The 21716-nt window shown below is 45.4% G+C and overlaps 3 protein-coding genes across 3 annotated transcripts; all 3 read right to left on the bottom strand.

The window, feature by feature from the left end:
• Positions 1 to 2545: 2545 nt before the first annotated feature.
• LOC135396729 (alpha-crystallin A chain-like) lies at positions 2546 to 4004 on the bottom strand. Its single transcript, XM_064627867.1, has one exon. The coding sequence runs from the start codon at positions 3171 to 3173 to the stop codon at positions 2664 to 2666; it is 510 nt and encodes a 169-aa protein (XP_064483937.1). The 5' UTR covers positions 3174 to 4004; the 3' UTR covers positions 2546 to 2663.
• A 6749-nt stretch (positions 4005 to 10753) lies between these two features.
• LOC135398067 (alpha-crystallin B chain-like) lies at positions 10754 to 11506 on the bottom strand. The gene has a single exon (XM_064629503.1). The coding sequence runs from the start codon at positions 11379 to 11381 to the stop codon at positions 10872 to 10874; it is 510 nt and encodes a 169-aa protein (XP_064485573.1). The 5' UTR covers positions 11382 to 11506; the 3' UTR covers positions 10754 to 10871.
• Positions 11507 to 14330: 2824 nt separating this feature from the next.
• On the bottom strand, positions 14331 to 15060 carry LOC135398066 (alpha-crystallin B chain-like). The gene has a single exon (XM_064629502.1). It carries the CDS (start codon positions 14960 to 14962, stop codon positions 14453 to 14455), a length of 510 nt encoding a protein of 169 aa, XP_064485572.1. The 5' UTR covers positions 14963 to 15060; the 3' UTR covers positions 14331 to 14452.
• Between the last annotated feature and the right edge of the window lie 6656 nt (positions 15061 to 21716).

The raw sequence follows: 21716 nt of genomic DNA, 5'->3' as shown, positions 1-21716 counted from the left end.
GTGAAACAGCTACGATGCACACTCTGGGAAAATATATAATCCAAAATTCCATTTACGTCGTAAGTACCGGTGAATGGTTTAGCGGTGTCATGGTCCGAATGTTTTTCATAAATTATTTTTCGTAAGGTCACGATAAAGAAGAAAAAGAAAATGAAGGAGATGGTTTACCGAGAAATAACCTGACAGACGTCACATGGTTCTTACTATAGCCTTACGTGGGAAAACCTTAGAATTGTTTATCCTGGCATTTTGCACATACATAATTTCTTCAGCTAAAAAATCTTCAACAGCACATTTAACTCATAGCCAGGCCTTCACCAGACTGGAAAGCTCCAAAGAAAAACCTGTGCCACCGTCCGTTTACCTGCCACATTGGTGCTGTATGCATGGCCCATGGGCCCAAAAGGTCAATAAAACCCCAAAGGCCCAAGAACCGCGGCCGCTACGAGAAACAGTTATCCCTCAATGTGGTTACCAGCTTTTGTGTGCGCCATTCACGTGTACGTTACCTCTGTTTCGTAGAGTAAGCGTTCTGTATTGAAATTTGGGGTTGAATACTGATGTGAAGTAATTGAAATTGAAATGTCCGGGAGGCATTAGAGGCGAGCATACAGGGGAACACGAGGCATAGCAATCGGTGTAGGCCACTGGAAATGCTAAGTGGGCGTTTTCTTCTTCTTCTATTTATCTACAAAGAGCGGCGGCTTTCTTCACGTGTTCCACAGCAATCGCAACACACAGGTTCAATTCCTGGCGTCAGCATCTCTTTTCTCTGAGTTTGTTGCACTTTTTTCTTCTTTGATGGCTTTCTTCTTCATGGCCTGAAGTACGAGAACACCCCTACCAGACATGTTGCATGTCACCGCCTCAAGGTCCGCGTCCTCTGGAAGCTCTAGAAGGGTATATGGCCGCGTGAACTCTCAAGAACGTATAGCCATGTGAAAAAAATAAAATAAAAAAATAATAATAATAAAGAGAGAGAAACAACGGTACTCCTACCTTAGTAAATGTTGTACAGCTTGGGACAAAAGTTTACGGAACACGGTTGTAGCGTATTTCATCATCTGAGCGGCCCCCTGCTAGCTAACAGGAAGAGATCGAATATGGAACGGGTGACTGGCCATTCTGTCCATCTCTCAGTATGTGAGTCTATTCCTGTTTGTTGATAGGGTGTCGCACCAATGCAGAAATGCGACACCCCCGTGTTCCATAAACTTTTGTCCCAAGCTGTACTCTATTGACAGGTGAATTCAACAACAGTGCCGGCATGGCACCCTTCTCAAAGGTTGCCTTAGTGGACCAACAAAAGAAAGCCGCTTCCTAAGTTGGAGCTTGACGTACCTAAACTGAGCCTACAGATTTTTTTTTTTTTTTTCACATTCCAACTCAAGGTCTCGCTGACATTCACGAAAAGTGCCCAATATTTGAAACAATTCATTAAAACTCCCGCTATACAGGGATAAAAACGTGTGAGACGAGATCGCGGAGCAAAAAACGCAACGCTGCTCGTCGTAGCTTACTTATACAGCCACTGCAGATAAACTTTCTCTGAGCTCTACTAACTTCCGCACAGCCGACTTACTTTTTCGGGTTAAACCCGATTCCCGCGAGATATATATTCCCTCTGGAATCAGTTACGGCCCAATTCCGGTTAAACCCGATTTCTCCCGGATTGCCACCACGTATCGCGTTGTATCACGTGCACCATATACTGTATTTAGCATACCAATTTTTACGCGTGTCTGACGTCAATATTATTTGAAGTACAACAACACACTTGATGTTACAACATGTGTTGCTTGTCACTAGAAATGGCGAGGGATGTATGCTTGACCAGTAACCACTCCAACTGCAGCCGGCTTACGCGACAGAAAGAAAAATATTATAACGGGATAGCACCCGTATGCATCAGTAACACGCGATTTGAACCCGAATTACAGAATTCAAAATAGCACCCGATGTGCACCCCCGCCCCCCGAACTCGCGAAAGGCATTTCATCCGAAAAAGTCAGCCCCTAAGTATAAGTGGGCTAGAATTAGAAGACAGTATATTGATACGCGAGTGCTTGCATATAGCAAAAGTACCGTGATCGGATATGAGACAAGCGTACTGACTTCGTCGTGGCTTAAGTCCCCAGTTCTTTCTTCCTCTATCACATCACAAGCTTATACTGGATCAACAAGGGCCAAAACACTCGCCTTTGCCAAGTTTCATCACCGACGAAAAATATGCGCGAGTACACCCTGCACACTGCTACTGAGCCAACCCTTAGCATATGCACTTCCCCAGGAATATACATACGCGAGTGTAAACAGTAGCATCTTTGGACACGGAACACTTTACATGTCTAGGTAGGAAATTACATGCACAAGCCACGAGCTTCGAAAGTATCGCACCTGACACCTGATAGGCCGCACACAACCGTCAAAGCTAGCGCTACGCAACATGTGTTTTTGCATATAACACATATGAGTCACTCCTGTGCTGATGAAAGTGAATCAACTCCGGGAGGCAGACAGCAATACGACACGAGAGAGAGTTCAGTGCATTTCAAGAGGACACGAACTCTTTATTTACGCCGGTTATATACATCACTTTTTTTACACTCACAAAATTAGTATCACACACTCAGGACCTATTCACAGACTAGTTCAGTTCATAATTACTTTTCTGTGACGGAGTCTTTCTTCACGTGTTCCACAGCAATGGGAACATTCTTCTCTTCTTTGACGGCTTTCTTCCTCGGCGCTTGAAGTGTGAGAACTCCCCTGGCAGACATGTTGCACGTCACCGCCTCGGGGTCCACATCTTCCGGAAGGGTATATCGCCGCGTGAACTCTCGAAGAACGTAGCCGTGGTCGTCAGACTTCTCTTCGTGCTTGGCATGGATTTCGATTACGTTTTCCGTCGTCTTCACCGAGATGTCTTCCGGTGCGAAATTCCTCACATCGAGGTTGAGGGCGAACTTGTCCGATGTACAGGTGACTTCGTCCGACCTGCCGAAGCTTGCGTCGTCGGCTCTCCGTGGAGTCATAAAGTACCGACGATGGTAGACCGGAGGAGAGAACAGATCTCCGTCCCGTATCCCAGGCACGAAAGTGTCATCGAGTAGCCTCTCTGCAATATCCAGAGGACCGCAGAAGGAGCTTGTGATGAGCGGGTAAACGGACATGGCTTTGCGAGTAAGAGAGTTTTTGCGCTCGTTTGCAGAACACAGAACTGTATGCACTTTGTCAAATCCGCCGCTCAAAGGATGCGCGCAAGTTTTATACCTGTTATCATCGAACCGAGAAGCGCGGAGAACATTCTGTAGGAAAAAGCGAAACCCACGCACTCATTGGAGGGAGACCGATCACGTGGGCGACGGAGCGCCGCGAGGTACCCGGATGCTTCTCGAATGCACGAGCAATTGCAGACGACGCGAAGGTGGCGTAGCCGCGTAGCGGACAAGTGTTTGTCGTGAGAGCATTTTCGAAGTTTTATTCGTATTGCTTCGTGGTTTTGCGTGCGGAAGTGAAACACCTACGATGCACACTCTGGGAAAATATATAATCCAAAATTCCATTTACGTCGTAAGTACCGCCGAATGGTTTGGCGATGTCATGGTTCGAATGTTTTTCATAAATGATTTTTCGCAAGGCCACGATAAAGAAGCAAAAAAAGAAGGAGATTGCTTACCGAGAAATAACCTGACAGACATCACATGGTTCTTAGTATAGCCTTACACGGGAAAACCTTAGAAATGTTTATCCTGGCATTTCGCACATAATTTCTTCACGTAAAAAGTGGTAAACAGCACGTTAACTCATAGCCAGGTCTTCATGTATTACACCAGACTCGAAAACTTCAAAAGAAAACCTGTGCCACCGTCCGTTTACCAGCTGCATTGGTGCTGTATGCATGGCCCATGGGTCCAAAAGGTAAACAAAACCCCAAAGGCCCAAGAACAGCGACCGCTACGAGAAACAGTTATCCCTCAATGTGGTTACCAGCTGTTGTGTGTGCCATTCACGTGTACGTTACCTCTGTTTCCTAGAGTAAGCGTTCTGTATTAAAATTTGAGGTTGAACACTGATGTGAAGTAATTTAAATTGAAATGTCCGGGAGGCATTAGAGGCGAGCATACAGGGGAACACGAGGCATAGCAATCGGTGTAGGCCACTGGAAATGCTAAGTGGGCGTTTTCTTCTTCTTCTTTTTATCTACAAAGAGCGGCGGCTTTCTTCACGTGTTCCACAGCAATCGCAACACACAGGTTCAATTCCTGGCGTCAGCATCTTCTCTCTGTGTTTGTTGAACCCTTTTCTTCTTTGATGGCTCTTCTTCAGGGTCTGAAGTGTGGGAACACCCCAACCAGACACGTTGCATGTCACCGTCTCAAGGTCCGCGTCCTCTGGAAGCTCTGGAAGAGAATATCTCCGCGTGAACTCTGAAGAACGTAGCCGTATGAAAAAAAAAAAAAAAAAAAAAAAAGGAAGAAAGAGAGAAACAACGATCACTCTTGCCTCATTAAATATATTGTATCGACAGGTGAATTCAAAAACAGCATCGGCATTGCAGCCTTCTCAACGGTTGCCTTGACGGACAAAAAAAAATAAAAATAAAATAAAATAAAAATAAACGCTTCCTAAATCGGACCTTGACGTTCCTAAACTGATACCTTTTTTTCTTCTTTTTTCACATTCCAACTCAAGGTCTCGCTGACGCTCACAAACTGTGGCCAATATTTGAAACTATTTGTTAAAACTCCCGCTATGCACGGATGAAAACCTGTGAGACGAGATTGCGGTGCCGAGTACGGAACAATGCTCGTCGTACCTCACTTACAGCCACTGCAGATAAACTTTCTCTGAGCTCTATACTGTCTTTCGCACTGCTGACGTACTTTTTCGCGTTAAACTCAATTCCCCCTGGAATCAGTTAACGTCTAATTCTCGTTAAACCCGATTTCTCTCCGAATTGCCATCACGTATCGCGTTGTATCATGTGCACTAGTTAGCAGTCATGGGTAAGTTACTACAAAAAAGTAACTAAGTTACAGTTACAGTTAGCCAGCAAAAATAGTAACTGTAACAAAGCAAGGAAAAAGCTTTGGATGGCAAAAAGAAAGTTACAGCTTTGCACGAAAGAAACTAAACTTATGGCATGTACGACAATCATCCGACCATTATTAGAATACGCCAGTGTTATTTGGGACCCGTATATGGCAAAGCTAACACACAAAATCGAGCAAATACAACGGACAGCAGCAAGATTTATAATGTCTAACTACAGACGGACTGCATCCGTAACAGCAATGCTAAGTGAACTACAGCTAGAACCATTGGCAAAACGACGGCAGATAGCCAAACTGAAGCTCTTATTCCTTCTTTACCGCCAGAACTTAAATATTGATGCTAACAAATACATTACAAAAACAGAACCCTGCAGCCATAGAACTGGTCATGACAAACGCATTAAACCATATAACGCACGTTTAGACATCTTTAAATATTCGTTTTTTCCAAGCACTATTGACCTCTGGAATGGACTGCCCCAATCACTCACCGATATTGACGATGTACAAAAGTTTACTGAGGCACTTTCCGATGCGATTGCATAGAAGCACTCCTCCAATTTCTTGTGGATTAGTTTTCTTATTGCCATCTGTTAATAGTGTTGGTTACCTGTGTCATTCCTGTCATGTCTCCCCCCTGCAACAGCCCTTACTAGGGCTAACAGTACTGGAAATAAATAATAAAACTTCAGAGACTGTTAGCAAATCGGAAGAATCGTTCATCTTCAAATGTATTCCATATGGATTTCACTAGCTGGATCGTTGTGGACCATTCGCATGTTTTCTTGTAGTATATATGACATACCGCCGTGTATTACCAGGCTTTTCTCCCCTTTGCGGAAGGCTGTAGTTGGTGCGAACTATGTCAGCCACTGTGTTGTCAACGTGCTGTCAAACAGACGCCGGCACAGTTGGGAGACTCGATCTCATGTTGATAAATAAGGAGAATGTAGGAGGCAGTTTTGCTTTGAAAAGGGTTAATCACCCATGTGTGGGCCTCTCTCGACATTTCACCGAACAGAGCGCGACACAGGGATGAGCACTTTGCATAGCTTTGCCGCGCCGGCATTCCTTTGGTTGGCGTCACCATTTGAAAGATGGCTTCACCTAACACTCCGGTGTATTGCGGGCATGCCCACTTCAACGAACGCTTATTGTAGCTTAATTGTACGTTTACATATTCATATACACACAAACTTTCTGACATGCACTACATGCTCTGGCGCCACAACTGGTCGCTGATGCGTGTGAAACGCTCTAACGAATGCGTCGTTACATCCAACAACTTACCGCAGAGAATATACATGGTTACGGCCCAATTCCGGTTAAACCCGATTTCTCCCCGGATGCCATTACGTATCGCGTTGTATCACGTGCACCATTTACTGCATTTACCATACCAATTTTTACGCGTGTCTGACGTAAATATTATTTGAAGTACAACAACACACTTGATGTTACAACATGTGTTGCTTGTCACTAGAAATAGCGAGGGATGTGTGCTTGACGACTAACCACTCCAACTGCAGCCGGCTTGCGCGAGAGAAAGAAAAATATTATAACTGGATAGCACCCGAATGCATCAGTAACACCCGATTTGAACCCGAATTACAGAATTCAAAATAGCATCCGATGTGCACCCCCCCCCCCCCGAACTCGCGAAAGGCATTTCACCCGAAAAAGTCAGCCCCTAAGTATAAGTGGGCTAGAATTAGAAGACAGTATATTGATATGCGAGTACCTGCATATAGCAACAGTACCGTGATCGGATATGAGACAAGTGTACTGACTTCGTCGTGGCTTACGTCCTTATTTTTTTCTTCCTCTATCACATCACAAGCGTATACTGGATCAACAAAGGCCAAAACACTCGCCTTTGCTAAGTTTCATCACCGACGAAAAATATGCGCGAGTACACCCTGCACACTGTTACTGAGCCAACCCTTAGTATATGCACTTCCCAGGAATATACATACGCGAGTGTAAACAATAGCATCTTTGGACACGGAACACTTTACATGTCTAGGTAGGAAATTACATGCACGAGCTTCGAAGGTATCGCACCTGACACCTGATAGGCCGCACACAACCATCAAAGCTAGCGTTACGCAACATGTGTTTTTGCATATAACACATATGAGTCACTCCTGTGCTGACGAAAGTGAATCAAGTCCGGGAGGCAGACAGGCAATACGACAAGAGAGAGAGTTCAGTGCATTTCAAGAGGACACGAACTCTTTATTTACGCCGGTTATATACATCACTTTTTTTACACTCACAAAATTAGTATCACACACTCAGAACCTATTCACAAACTAGTTCAGTTCATAATTACTTTTCTGTGACGGAGTCTTTCTTCACGTGTTCCACAGCAATGGGAACATTCTTCTCTTCTTTGGCGGCTCTCTTCCTCGGCGCTTGAAGTGTGAGAACTCCCCTGGCAGACATGTTGCACGTCACCGCCTCGGGGTCCACATCTTCCGGAAGGGTATATCGCCGCGTCAACTCTCGAAGAACGTAGCCGTGGTCGTCAGACTTCTCTTCGTGCTTGGCATGGATTTCGATTACGTTTTCCGTCGTCTTCACCGAGATGTCTTCGGGTGCGAAATTCCTCACATCGAGGTTGAGGGCGAACTTGTCCGATGTGCAGGCGACTTCGTCCGACCTGCCGAAGCTTGCGTCGTCGGCTCTCCGTGGAGTCATAAAGTACCGACGGTGGTAGACCGGGGGAGAAAAAAGATCTCCGTCCCGAATCCCAGACACGAATGTGTCATCGAACAGCCTCTCTGCAATGTCCAGTGGACGGCAGGAGGAGCTTGTGATGAGCGGGTAAACGGACATGGCTTTGCGAGTAAGAGAGTTTTTGCGCTGGTTTGCAGAACACAGAACTGTATGCACTTCGTCAAATCTGCCGCTCACAGGATGCGCGCAAGTTTTATACAGGTCTGTTATCATAGAGCCGAGAAGCGCGGAGAACATTCTGTAGGAAAAAGCGAAACCCACGCGCTCATTGGAGGGAGACCGATCACGTGGGCGACGGGGCGCCGCTAGGTACCCGGATGCTTCTCGAATTCACGAGCGATTGCAGACGACGCGAAGGTGGCGTAGCCGCGTAGCGGACAAGTGTTTGCCGTGCGAGCATTTTCGAAGTTTTATTCGTATTGCTTCGTGGTTTTGCGTGCGGAAGTGAAACACCTACGATGCACACTCTGGGAAAATATATAATCCAAAATTCCATTTACGTCGTAAGTACCGGTGAATGGTTTAGCGGTGTCATGGTCCGAATGTTTCTCATAAATGATTTTTCGTAACGTCACGATAAAGAAGAAGAAGAAGAAAAAAAAAAAAAATGAAGGAGATGGTTAACCGAGAAATAACCTGACAGACGTCACATGGTTCTTACTATAGCCTTACGTGGGAAAACCTTAGAATTGTTTATCCTGGTATTTTGCACATACATAATTTCTTCAGGTAAAAAATCTTCAACAGCACATTTAACTCATAGCCAGGCCTTCACCAGACTGGAAAGCTCCAAAGAAAAACCTGTGCCACCGTCCGTTTACCTGCCGCATTGGTGCTGTATACATGGCCCGCGGGCCCGTAAATAAAACCCCAAAGGCTCAAGAACCGCGACCGCTACGAGAAACAGTTATCCCTCAATGTGGTTTCCAGCTTTTGTGTGTGACATTCACGTGTACGTTACCTCTGTTTCCTAGAGTAAGCGTTCTGTATTGAAATTTGAGGTTGAACACTGATGTGAAGTAATTTAAATGCTTTAAATTTAAATGTACGGGAGGCATTAGAGGCGAGCATACAGGGGAACACGAGGCATAGCAATCGGTGTAGGCCACTGGAAATGCTAAGTGGGCGTTTTCTTCTTCTTCTTTTTATCTACAAAGAGCGGCGGCTTTCTTCACGTGTTCCACAGCAATCGCAACACACAGGTTCAATTCCTGGCGTCAGCATCTCTTTTCTCTGAGTTTGTTGCACTCTTTTCTTCTTTGATGGCTTTCTTCTTCAGGGCCTGAAGTACGAGAACACCCCTACCAGACATGTTGCATGTCACCGCCTCAAGGTCCGCGTCCTCTGGAAGCTCTAGAAGGGTATATGGCCGCGTGAACTCTCAAGAACGTATAGCCGTGTAAAAAAAAAAAAGAAAAAAAAATAAAGAGAGAGACACAATGGTCACTCCTACCTTAGTAAATGTTGTACATCTTGGGACAAAAGTTTACGGAACACGGTAGTAGCGTATTTCATCATCTGAGCGGCCCCCTGCTAGCTAACAGGAAGAGATCGAATATGGAACGGGTGACTGGCCATTCTGTCCATCTCTCAGTATGTGAGTCCATTCCTGTTTGTTGATAGGGTGTCGCACCAATGCAGAAATGCGACACCCCCGTGTTCCATAAACTTTTGTCTCAAGCTGTACTCTATTGACAGGTGAATTCAACAACAGTGCCGGCATGGCACCCTTCTCAAAGGTTGCCTTAGTGGACCAACAAAAGAAAGCCGCTTCCTAAGTTGGACCTTGACGCACCTAAACTGAACCTACATATTTTTTTTTTTTTCACATTCCAACTCAAGGTCTCGCTGACATTCACGAAAAGTGCCCAATATTTGAAACAATTCATTAAAACTCCCGCTATGCACGGATAAAAACGTGTGAGACGAGATCGCAGAGCAAAAAACGCAACGCTGCTCGTCGTAGCTTACTTACAGCCACTGCAGATAAACTTTCTCTGAGCTCTACTAACTTCCGCACAGCCGACTTACTTTTTCGGGTTAAACCCGATTCCCGCGAGATATATATTCCCTCTGGAATCAGTTCCGCCACAATTCCGTTTAAACCCGATTTCTCCCGGATTGCCACCACGTATAGCGTTGTATCACGTGCACTATTTACTGTATTTAGCATACCAATTTTTACGCATGTCCGACGTAAATATTATTTGAAGTATAACAACACGCTTGATGTTACAACATGTGTTGCTTGTCACTAGAAATGGCGAGGGACTTATGCTTGAGCATTCACCACTTCAACTGCAGTAGGCTTGCGCGACAGAAAGAGAAATATTATAACGGGATAGCACCCGAATGCATCAGTAACACCTGATTTGAACCCGAATTACAGAATTCAAAATAGCACCCGATGTGCATTCCCCCGCTCGAACTCGGGATAAGCGTTGTAGAACTAGAAGACAGCATATTGATACGCGAGTGCTTGCATGTAGCAAAAGTACCGCGATCCGATATGAGACAAGCGTACTGACTTCGTCGTGGCTTACGTCCTTATTTTTTTCTTCCTCTATCACATGACAAGCGTGTACAGGATCAAAAAGACCAAAACGATCGCCTTTGCTAAGTTTCATCACCGACGAAAAATATGCACGAGTACACCCTGCACACTGCTACTGAGCCAACCCTTAGTATATGCACTTCCCCAGGAATATACATACGCGAGTGTAAACAGTAGCATCTTTGGACACGGAACACTGTACATGTCTAGGTAGGAAATTACATGCACGAGCCACGAGCTTCGAAGGTATATCGCACCTGACACCTGATAGACACAACTATCAAAGCTAGCGCTACGCAACATGTGTTTTTGCGTATAACACATATGAGTCACTCCTGTGCTGATGAAAGTGAATCAACTCCGGGAGGCAGACAGCAATACGACACGAGAGAGAGTTCAGTGCATTTCAAGAGGACACGAACTCTTTATTTACGCCGGTTATATACATCACTTTTTTTACACTCACAAAATTAGTATCACACACTCAGAACCTATTCACAGACTAGTTCAGTTCATAATTACTTTTCTGTGACGGAGTCTTTCTTCACGTGTTCCACAGCAATGGGAACATTCTTCTCTTCTTTGACGGCTTTCTTCCTCGGCGCTTGAAGTGTGAGAACACCCCTAGCAGACATGTTGCACGTCACCGTCTCAGGGTCCACATCTTCCGGAAGAGTATATCGCCGCGTGAACTCTCGAAGAACGTAGCCGTGGTCGTCAGACTTCTCTTCGTGCTTGGCATGGATTTCGATTACGTTTTCCGTCGTCTTCACCGAGATGTCTTCCGGTGCGAAATTCCTCACATCGAGGTTGAGGGCGAACTTGTCCGATGTACAGGTGACTTCGTCCGACCTGCCGAAGCTTGCGTCGTCGGCTCTCCGTGGAGTCATAAAGTACCGACGATGGTAGACCGGGGGAGAAAAAAGATCTCCGCCCCGAATCCCAGGCACGAATGTGTCATCGAACAGCCTCTCTGCAATGTCCAGTGGACGGCAGGAGGAGTTTGCGATGAGCGGGTAAACGGACATGGCTTTGCGAGTAAGAGTTTTAGCGCTCGTTTGCACAGAACTGTATGCACTTCGTCAAATCTGCCGCTCACAGGATGCGCGCAAGTTTTATACCTGTTATCATAGAGCCGAGAAGCGCGGAGAACATTCTGTAGGAAAAAGCGAAACCCACGCGCTCATTGGAGGGAGACCGATCACGTGGGCGACGGGGCGCCGCGATGTACCCGGATGCTTGGGCGTGAGTCGTGACGTTGCCCACATACGTGAGGCCGACAACGGCAAGCCCTATCACCACCACCACCACCACCACCACCCGGATGCTTCTCCAATTCACGAGCAACTACAGACGACGCGAAGGTGGCGTAGCCGCGTAGCGGACAAGTGTTTGTCGTGCGAGCATTTTCGAAGAGATTTGTCGTGCGAGCATTTTCGAAGTTTTATTCGTATTGCTTCGTGGTTTTGCGTGCGGAAGTGAAACACCTACGATGCACACTGTGGGAAAATATATAATCCAAAATTCCATTTACGTCGTAAGTACCGCTGAATGGTTTAGCGGTGTCATGGTCCGAATGTTTTTCATAAATGATTTTTCGTAAGGCCACGATAAAGAAGAAAAAAAAATGAAGGAGATGGTTAACCGAGAAATAACCTGACAGACGTCACATGGTTCTTACTATAGCCTTACGTGGGAAAACCTTAGAATTGTTTATCCTGGCATTTCGCACATACATAATTTCTTAAGGTAAAAAATCTTCAACAGCACATTTCACTCATAGCCAGGCCTTCACCAGACTGGAAAGCTCCAAAGAAAAACCTGTGCCACCGTCCGTTTACCTGCCGCATTGGTGCTGTATACATGGCCCACGGGCCCGTAAATAAAACCCCAACGGCCCAAGAACCGCGACCGCTACGAGAAACAGTTATCCCTCAATGTGGTTTCCAGCTTTTGTGTGCGCCATTCACGTGTACGTTACCTCTGTTTCCTAGAGTAAGCGTTCTGTATTGAAATTTGAGGTTGAATACTGATGTGAAGTAATTTAAATGCTTTAAATTTAAATGTACGGGAGGCATTAGAGGCGAGCATACAGGGGAACACGAGGCTTAGCAATCGGTGTAGGCCACTGGAAATGCTAAGTGGGCGTTTTCTTCTTCTTCTTTTTATCTACAAAGAGCGGCGGCTTTCTTCACGTGTTCCACAGCAATCGCAACACACAGGTTCAATTCCTGGCGTCAGCATCTCTTTTCTCTGAGTTTGTTGCACTTTTTTCTTCTTTGATGGCTTTCTTCTTCATGGCCTGAAGTACGAGAACACCCCTACTAGACATGTTGCATGTCACTGCCTCAAGGTCCGCGTCCTCTGGAAGCTCTAGATGGGTATATGGCCGCGTGAACTCTCAAGAACGTATAGCCGTGTGAAAAAATAAAATAAAAAATAAAAAAATAAACAAAGAGAGAGAAACAACGGTCACTCCTACCTTAATAAATGTTGTACAGCTTGGGACAAAAGTTTACGGAACACGGTAGTAGCGTATTTCATCATCTGAGCGGCCCCCTGCTAGCTAACAGGAAGAGATCGAATAAGGAACCGGGTGACTGGCCATTCTGTCCATCTCTCAGTATGTGAGTCTATTCCTGTTTGTTGTTAGGGTGTCGCACCAATGCAGAAATGCGACACCCCCGTGTTCCGTAAACTTTTGTCCCAAGCTGTACTCTATTGACAGGTGAATTCAACAACAGTGCCGGCATGGCACCCTTCTCAAAGGTTGCCTTAGTGGACCAACAAAAGAAAGCCGCTCCCTAAGTTGGACCTTGACGTACCTAAACTGAACCTACGTTTTTTTTTTTTTTTTCATATTCCAACTCAAGGTCTCGCTGACATTCACGAAAAGTGCCCAATATTTGAAACAATTCATTAAAACTCCCGCTATGCACGGATAAAAACGTGTGAGACGAGATCGCAGAGCAAAAAACGCAACGCTGCTCGTCGTAGCTTACTTACAGCCACTGCAGATAAACTTTCTCTGAGCTCTACTAACTTCCGCACACGCGACTTACTTTTTCGGGTTAAACCCGATTCCCGCGAGATATATATTCCCTCTGGAATCAGTTCCGCCACAATTCCGTTTAAACCCGATTTCTCCCGGATTGCCACCACGTATAGCGTTGTATCACGTGCACTATTTACTGTATTTAGCATACCAATTTTTACGCATGTCCGACGTAAATATTATTTGAAGTATAACAACACACTTGATGTTACAACGTGTGTCTTGTCACTAGAAATGGCGAGGGACTTATGCTTGAGCATTCACCACTTCAACTGCAGTAGGCTTGCGCGACAGAAAGAGAAATATTATAACGGGATAGCACCCGAATGCATCAGTAACACCTGATTTGAACCCGAATTACAGAATTCAAAATAGCACCCGATGTGCATTCCCCCGCTCGAACTCGGGATAAGCGTTGTAGAACTAGAAGACAGCATATTGATACGCGAGTGCTTGCATGTAGCAAAAGTACCGCGATCCGATATGAGACAAGCGTACTGACTTCGTCGTGGCTTACGTCCTTATTTTTTTCTTCCTCTATCACATGACAAGCGTGTACAGGATCAAAAAGACCAAAACGATCGCCTTTGCTAAGTTTCATCACCGACGAAAAATATGCACGAGTACACCCTGCACACTGCTACTGAGCCAACCCTTAGTATATGCACTTCCCAGGAACGTACATACGTGGACGTAAAGAGTGCCATCTTTGGACGCGGAATACTTTACATGTCTAGGTAGGAAATTACATGCACGAGCTTCGAAGGTATCGCACCTGACACCTGATAGGCCGCACACAACCATCAAAGCTAGCGCTACATAACATGTGTTTTTGCATATAACATATATGAGTCACTCCTGTGCTGATGAAAGTGAATCAACTGCGTGAGGCAGACAGGCAATACGACAGGAGAGAGTTAAGTGTATTTCAAGAGGACACGAACGCTTTATTTACGCCGGTCATATTTACATTATTTTTTTTTTACAATCACAAAATTAGTATCACACACTCAGGACTTATTCACAGACTAGTACAGTTCATAATTACTTCTCTGTGACGGCGTCTTTCTTCACGTGTTCCACAGCAATGGGAACATTCTTCTCTTCTTTGACGGCATTCTTCCTCGGCGCTTGAAGTGTGAGAACTCCCCTAGCAGACATGTTGCACGTCACCGTCTCAGGGTCCACATCTTCCGGAAGAGTATATCGCCGCGTGAACTCTCGAAGAACGTAGCCGTGGTCGTCAGACTTCTCTTCGTGCTTGGCATGGATTTCGATTACGTTTTCCGTCGTCTTCACCGAGATGTCTTCGGGTGCGAAATTCCTCACATCGAGGTTGAGGGCGAACTTGTCCGATGTGCAGGCGACTTCGTCCGACCTGCCGAGACTTCCGTCGCTGGCTCGCCGTGGAGTCATAAAGTACCGACGGTGGTAGACCGGGGGAGAAAAAAGATCTCCGTCCCGAATCCCAGGCACGAAAGAGTCATCGAATAGCCTCTCTGCAATATCCAGTGGACGGCAGAAGGAGCTTGTGATGAGCGGGTAAACTGACATGGCCTCGCGAGTAAGCGAGTTCTTGCGCTTGTTTGCAGAACACAGAACTGCATGCAGTCCGTCAAATCTGCCGCTCACAGGATGCAGCGCATGTTTTATACCCGTTATCATCGAGCCGAGAAGCGCGGAGAACATTCTGCAGAAAAAGCGAAACCCACGCATCCATTGGATGAAAGCCGATCACGTGGGCGGCGGTGCGCCGCGAGATACCCGGATGCTTCTCGAATTCACGAGCCATTGCAGACGACGCGAGGTTGGCGTGGCGAACAACCACCTGCCTTATCTCCTTTGTGGGAGTTTTTGAAGCTGTATTCGTGTTAGCTTTTTTTTGTGTGCGCATGTGAAGTTATTTAAATGATAGCCATGCGACTGGTACGTTCTGCGCCAGTAGATGATCACGCGACACTCACTGTCGTCGTTCTGAGTCGTCACAGATCTGAGGAAACCGCGAAGTCTCATAGTTGCCACACACTGCAGCACAAACGTAGGTGTGACCCGAAGAAATTGTATATTCAACGTTTCAAATATTATGTTTCTTCGCGTGGTTAAATAGTGGGAGAAAAAAAAAAAAGGAACAGTCTGCAATGCCGTTCTTAGGGGGGGGGGGGGGGGGGCGGATATATTTATTAGAGGAAAAGAAATGAAAAAAGAAAAAGAAAGAGAGGGAAATGTAAGCCAAACGGAGTGTCGGCTTGCTATTCCGCAAGTCAGAAAATAAATGAAAAATTTAGCTTGAATGTGACTATAGTACCCTGTGGGATGAACACTCTGCATGGTGTGGGCAGATGAACGTCACATGCGCGGGAGCTTCTAGACGAGTGACATAGGCGGTAAGGGTTGGTTGTCCTCTATGACTCACACGCAAAGCAACGTGTTTCGCGTTGTCTGGAATCCTAAAGTGTTGCGATATCGAACTTTATGGGCGTTCCTATTGATTTTAAGCCTGTACATTACACCTAAGCACCGTTCGTGTATAGGTTGAGAACCGCGATTGCAACGTTCGTATCAGGCTATTGAATCGTCGCAAACAACATTGTTGAACACATAACTTGTAAATCTACTTCAAATTATTTAACACTGTTAGAAATGCAAAATCCTCCGAGATTTCTCGCATCAGGTATACCTTCGCAATGTCCTATTCTTGTTGTGTTGTCTGCTGTCCATTATTAAAAGTGACACGCAAACGATCTTTTAAAGTGCTTCGACTCATCGCTCATATTCCAGCAAAGAAAATTATTAAATTAAATTAGATCATTCGCTGTTTCTGACTGTGTACATAATATCCGTATTAAATTGCAACAGACTGTTGGAACCACAAGACAACTAGTCCCACAACGTTTCACGCTTAATTTTATTACGTGCAATTTTCTGCTCCTGCTGGTTTGTTTATCTTTCGCCCGACGCGGACGAAAATACCAGCACCAAAGGTCACAATATTCACTCACATAACAACACGACTGTCAATAATAATAAAAAAAAAAAGATGCTTCCGAATTTTCCAAATATACTGCGCAACATATCCCTGAATACCGATTTTCAAAAACAAAACCGAGAGCGCTCACATTCATACCGCCACTACGAAAATGATAGCTGGGGAGGGGGAGGGGGGAGGTAGAGAGAAACAACGGTCACTCATACCTTAGTAAATATACTGTATCGATAGGTGAATTCAAAAACAGTACCGGCATAGCACCCTTCTCAAAGGTTGCCTTAGTGGATCAACAAAAGAAAGCCGCTTCTTAAGTTGAACCTTGACGTTCTTAAATTCAACCTGCGGATTTTGAATTTCTTTTTCACATTCCAACACAAGGTCTCGCTGACAATCACGGAAAGTGGCGAATATTTGAAACCATTTGTTAAAACTCTAAAACGCTATGCAGGGACAAAAACGTGTGAGACGAGATCGCGGAGCCGAGAACGTAACACTGTTTTTCGTACCTCACTTACAGCCACTGCAGATAAACTTTCTCTGAGCTCTACTAACTTTCGTACAGCTGACGTACTTTTTCGGGTTAAACCCGATTCCTCCCGGCTATTCCCTCTCGAATCAGTTTAGGACCAATTCGAGTTAAACCCGATTTCTTCCCGAATGCCCCCCACGTATCTCGTTGTATCACGTGAACTATTTAGTGTACCAATTTTTACGCACGTCTGACGTAAATATTATTTGAAGTACAACAACACGCTTGATGTTACAACAGGTGGTGCTTGTATAACTATAAATGGCGAGGTATATGTTATGCTTCACCATTGACCACTTTAACTGCAGGCGCCTTGCTGGACAGAAAGAAAAATACAATAACCACATTACACCTGAATGCATCATCAACATCAACAACAAATAAATCGTGACTATGACATGGGGTGAATTCACCACTGGAGAGCGGTACACTACCCCTTTACACGCGGAACATTAGGTGTGAGATATGAGATTGAAGTAAAACTTATGCAGAAGTACAACAATTGAGCCGAATGCATCAGTTGTACCCTATTTCGCCCCGAATTACATATTTCAAAATAGCACCCGATTTTCACCCCCCCCCCCCCCCCAACCCGGCAAAGGCATTTCAGACGAAAAGTCAGACGCTAAATATAAGTGCAATACGTCAGTACAGCAATACGACAGGAGAGAGAGTTCAAGAGGAGACGAACCCTTTTATTTACACTGGGTATATGTGTACCACTTTTTTACACTCACAAAATTAGTATCACACACTCAGGACTTATTCACAGACTAGTACAGTTCATAATTACTTCTCTGTGACGGCGTCTCTCTTCACGTGTTCCACAGCAATGGGAACATTTTTCTCTTCTTTAACGGCTTTCTTCGTCGGCGCTTGAAGTGTGAGAACTCCCCTGGCAGACATGTTGCACGTCACCGTCTCAGGGTCCACATCTTCCGGAAGAGTATATCGCCGCGTGAACTCTCGAAGAACGTAGCCGTGGTCGTCAGACTTCTCTTCGTGCTTGGCATGGATTTCGATTACGTTTTCCGTCGTCTTCACCGAGATGTCTTCCGGTGCGAAATTCCTCACATCGAGGTTGAGGGCAAACTTGTCCGATGTGCAGGCGACTTCGTCAGACCTGCCGAGACTTCCGTCACTGGCTCTCCGTGGAGTCATAAAGTACCGACTATGGTAGACGGGGGGAGAAAAAAGATCTCCGTCCCGAATCCCAGGCACGAAAGAGTCATCGAATAGCCTCTCTGCAATATCCAATGGACGGCAGAAGGAGCTTGTGATGAGCGGGTAAACTGACATGGCTTCGCGAGTAAGCGAGTTTTTGCGCTTGTTTGCAGAACACAGAACTGTATGCAGTCCGTCAAATCTGCCGCTCACAGGATGCAGCGCATGTTTTATACCCGTTATCGTCGAGCCGAGAAGCGCGGAGAACATTCTGCAGAAAAAGCGAAACCCACGCATCCATTGGATGAAAGCCGATCACGTGGGCGGCGGTGCGCCGCGAGATACCCGGATGCCCGGATGCTTCTCGAATTCACGAGCCATTGCAGACGACGCGAGGTTGGCGTGGCGAACAACCACCTGCCTTTTCTCCTTTGTGGGAGTTTTTGAAGCTGGTATTCGTGTTAGCTTTTTTTGTGTGCGTATGTGAAGTTATTTAAATGATAACCGGCGACTGGTACGTTCGGCGCCAGTATAGATGATCATAGCAGACGACACTCACTGTCGTCGTTAGCTGCGAGTTATTTCTAGAATTCGTACTTTTAACTGCTATTTTAGTACTCTTCGACAGATCACATTTTACATTAAATCGTCTACAGCCTAACCGAGCAAAACTTCGATCACCGCACAGGTTAGTTAACCATTTGCGTAATCTCTAGGGGATTCATCGGTAAAAAGCATTGTGCCCTTCCTGGTTCAGTCTGCCTGTTTTTACTGATACGTATAATTTATATACTACAATGGTAATATTTACTGACATCTCAAGTTTAGTTATCACACGTGTATTTATTGTTTATTTTATAGTAGTTCAGCTGTGTTTCTGTCACTCCTGATCTTTTTGCTCCTTCCATTTAGCAGATCCAACAAGGGGCTGTCAGTCTGATTAAATAAATAAAGGAATAAAAATAAAAATTGAATTAGTACGCATTACCTTACATAATTAACTACCGCTTCGAGCTTTTCCTAATGCACTGTCACCGATATTTTCATCCCTGCGCATGCTCAACCAACCCCTCTCTAATACCGAGAATCCGTTAACGTAAGCAGCTGATCATTATATCATTAACGAATAGCTAATCTGTATATCAAAACTTCACAAATATGCTCTACGTACAAAAATTTTCCCTGTTCCAATCCATTGCATCTCCTGCGCACAAATTATCCAATGTGATGATAAATATAGAGATGACTAATAAAAATAAATAATAATAATAATAATAAATGCCACAGCTGCCCTCCAGATATCACCCAGTTGTGAATTATCTCAGAAACGGCTCTGAATTCTCTGTTCCAGATGTATAACAGTTCAAAACAAACAAGTGTCAAGTCTAAGGGCGAATTAGCATAGCGCGTTCTATACAGAGATGTGCGCGGGTGCGGATCCGCGCGACATCCGCGTTTGCGGATAGAAATATAATGCTCTGAAATCCGCTCGGATATCCGCATGTTATCCGTGTCTCTGTCGACGACCTGTAGCGGGAGGCATATCTGAGAGGACGCAATGAATCCAGAACATCCCTGATAATGTTTGCATGCTGAAAAGTAGAGGCTCTCGGAAATTAATATTTTTGTCATGAAGATTTCTTCTTGCAAATGCAAGCAGTGCGGATGTGCGGTGTACCTATAGTATGCATGCGGATGCGGGTACAGCTATTTCTTCAGCTAGCGCGGTCCCGGATCTCACATGCGACTTAATAAATCTTATGCAAACACATGGTTCCAGCAGAAAAACTGCGCAACTTCGCTAGGACGAAATGTAAAAGGGCGAGACTAAACGTTGTAGGGGGTGATCTGCTACTTCCATACACTTCGTTCTTACGATTAAAGAAAAACCCGAAGGAAACTGGAGACAGTACGAACGTTTTATTTACATGGATCACATTTAACTCACTTTTTTACAATCATAAAATTAAAATCACACACTTAGTACCTAATGCCCAGTAATTATTCACAGTCCAGTTCTGTTCACAATTACTGCTCCGGCACGGCGTCTTTCTTCACGTGTTCCACAGCAATTGGAACACTCTTTTCTTCTTTGATGGCTTTCTTCCTCGGCGCTTGAAGTGTGAGAACCCCCCTAGCAGACATGTTGCACGTCACCGCCTCGGGGTCTACATCTTCCGGAAGAGTATATCGCCGCGTGAACTCTCGAAGAACGTAGCCGTGGTCGTCAGACTTCTCTTCGTGCTTGGCATGGATTTCGATTACGTTTTCAGTCGTCTTCACCGAGATGTCTTCCGGTGCGAAATTCCTCACATCGAGGTTCAGGGCGAACTTGTCCGTTGTACAGGTGACTTCGTTCGACAGCGACCTGCCGAGACTAGCGTCGTCGGCTCTCCGTGGAGTCGTGAAGTACCGACGATGGTAGACCGGGGGAGAAAACATGTCTCCGTCCACTATCCCAGGCACGAAAGTGTCGTCGAATAGCCCCTCTGCAATGGCAAGTGGATGGCTGAGGGTGTTTAGAATGCGCGGATAAACGGACATGGTTTCGCGAGTAAGAGTTGCTCTCGTGAGTAACACGCTGAAGTCTGATCAATCTGCAGTTCAGAGCACCGAGAGCAGACTCTTATACCCGCCTCTGCCGCGCCGAGAAGCGCCGAGAACATTCGAGCGAAGAAAGCGAAACACACGCGCTCATTGGACCGAAGCAGATCACGTGGGGCTGTTCGCAGCGCGAGACGTTGTGATGGTTCTGGAAAGAGCGAGCGCTTGCAGACGACGCGGCGGAAGCCGTGGTGTATAAAGTTGTGCGTAATAGCGGAGGCACATTATATTTATGCGATTGTTCCTCTTGTCTGGTATCGGCGCACATGCACTTTTTGTCGTGGGTTTTGGAACAGTGGAGTATCCTGGTTTTAGTTCTTGTGCCGAGGGGATAATTTGTGAAGATTTCGAAATTAAGCGCTCCCTTTCCTCAAATTGGGTTGCCCGCGTTTTTGTTCAGCACAGAGTGTTTCGGTATTTCAAACAATAAAGATAACAATTTTCAAGCGCGCTAGTTCCCGCTACGCAATCATTGAGGAAACCTAGAATCCGTTCTGTTAGAATGCTCTTGTGTGATGCGATACACAATCTAGTCACTGTTCTGCTTCCAATTCTGATATATTTTCCCGTTATTTGTCGATGAGTACGCGTTAGTAATGATGACGTAGACATGTCTCACAATAATTCTTTTGCAATTCTCAAAAAGTTTAACAGCCAGTAATATTTCGGAAATTCTACAATGCCGCGTTAGTTCAGTGATATTTGTCCCGTTGTTCCGCTGTCCCTGTTGTTGCCTTTTTATATCATCGCACGATATTTCAGGTGGAGAAGCAAGGGCCCATTCCACGTGGGTCGATAAAACAGAGAAGGCGATGGGGAGAGGCAATATCCATAATATATTGCTAGAAACATGCCAAAACAGCCTGTGACACGTGACACACACGAAAGAAAATATAAGGCACAAAAAATTTTGGTGAGCCGGGTTAACAAATGCATGAGCAATAGGTGGAGAAGCAGTTCTAATTGTCTAATTGAATCTAATTGTTATGAGGGCATCAAGGTTATTTAGAAATGGTGGAATATTA

The sequence above is a fragment of the Ornithodoros turicata genome, chromosome 6, assembly GCF_037126465.1.
Source record: "Ornithodoros turicata isolate Travis chromosome 6, ASM3712646v1, whole genome shotgun sequence".
NCBI lineage: Eukaryota > Metazoa > Arthropoda > Arachnida > Ixodida > Argasidae > Ornithodoros > Ornithodoros turicata.
This window is presented reverse-complemented; position numbering and strand designations above follow the sequence as displayed.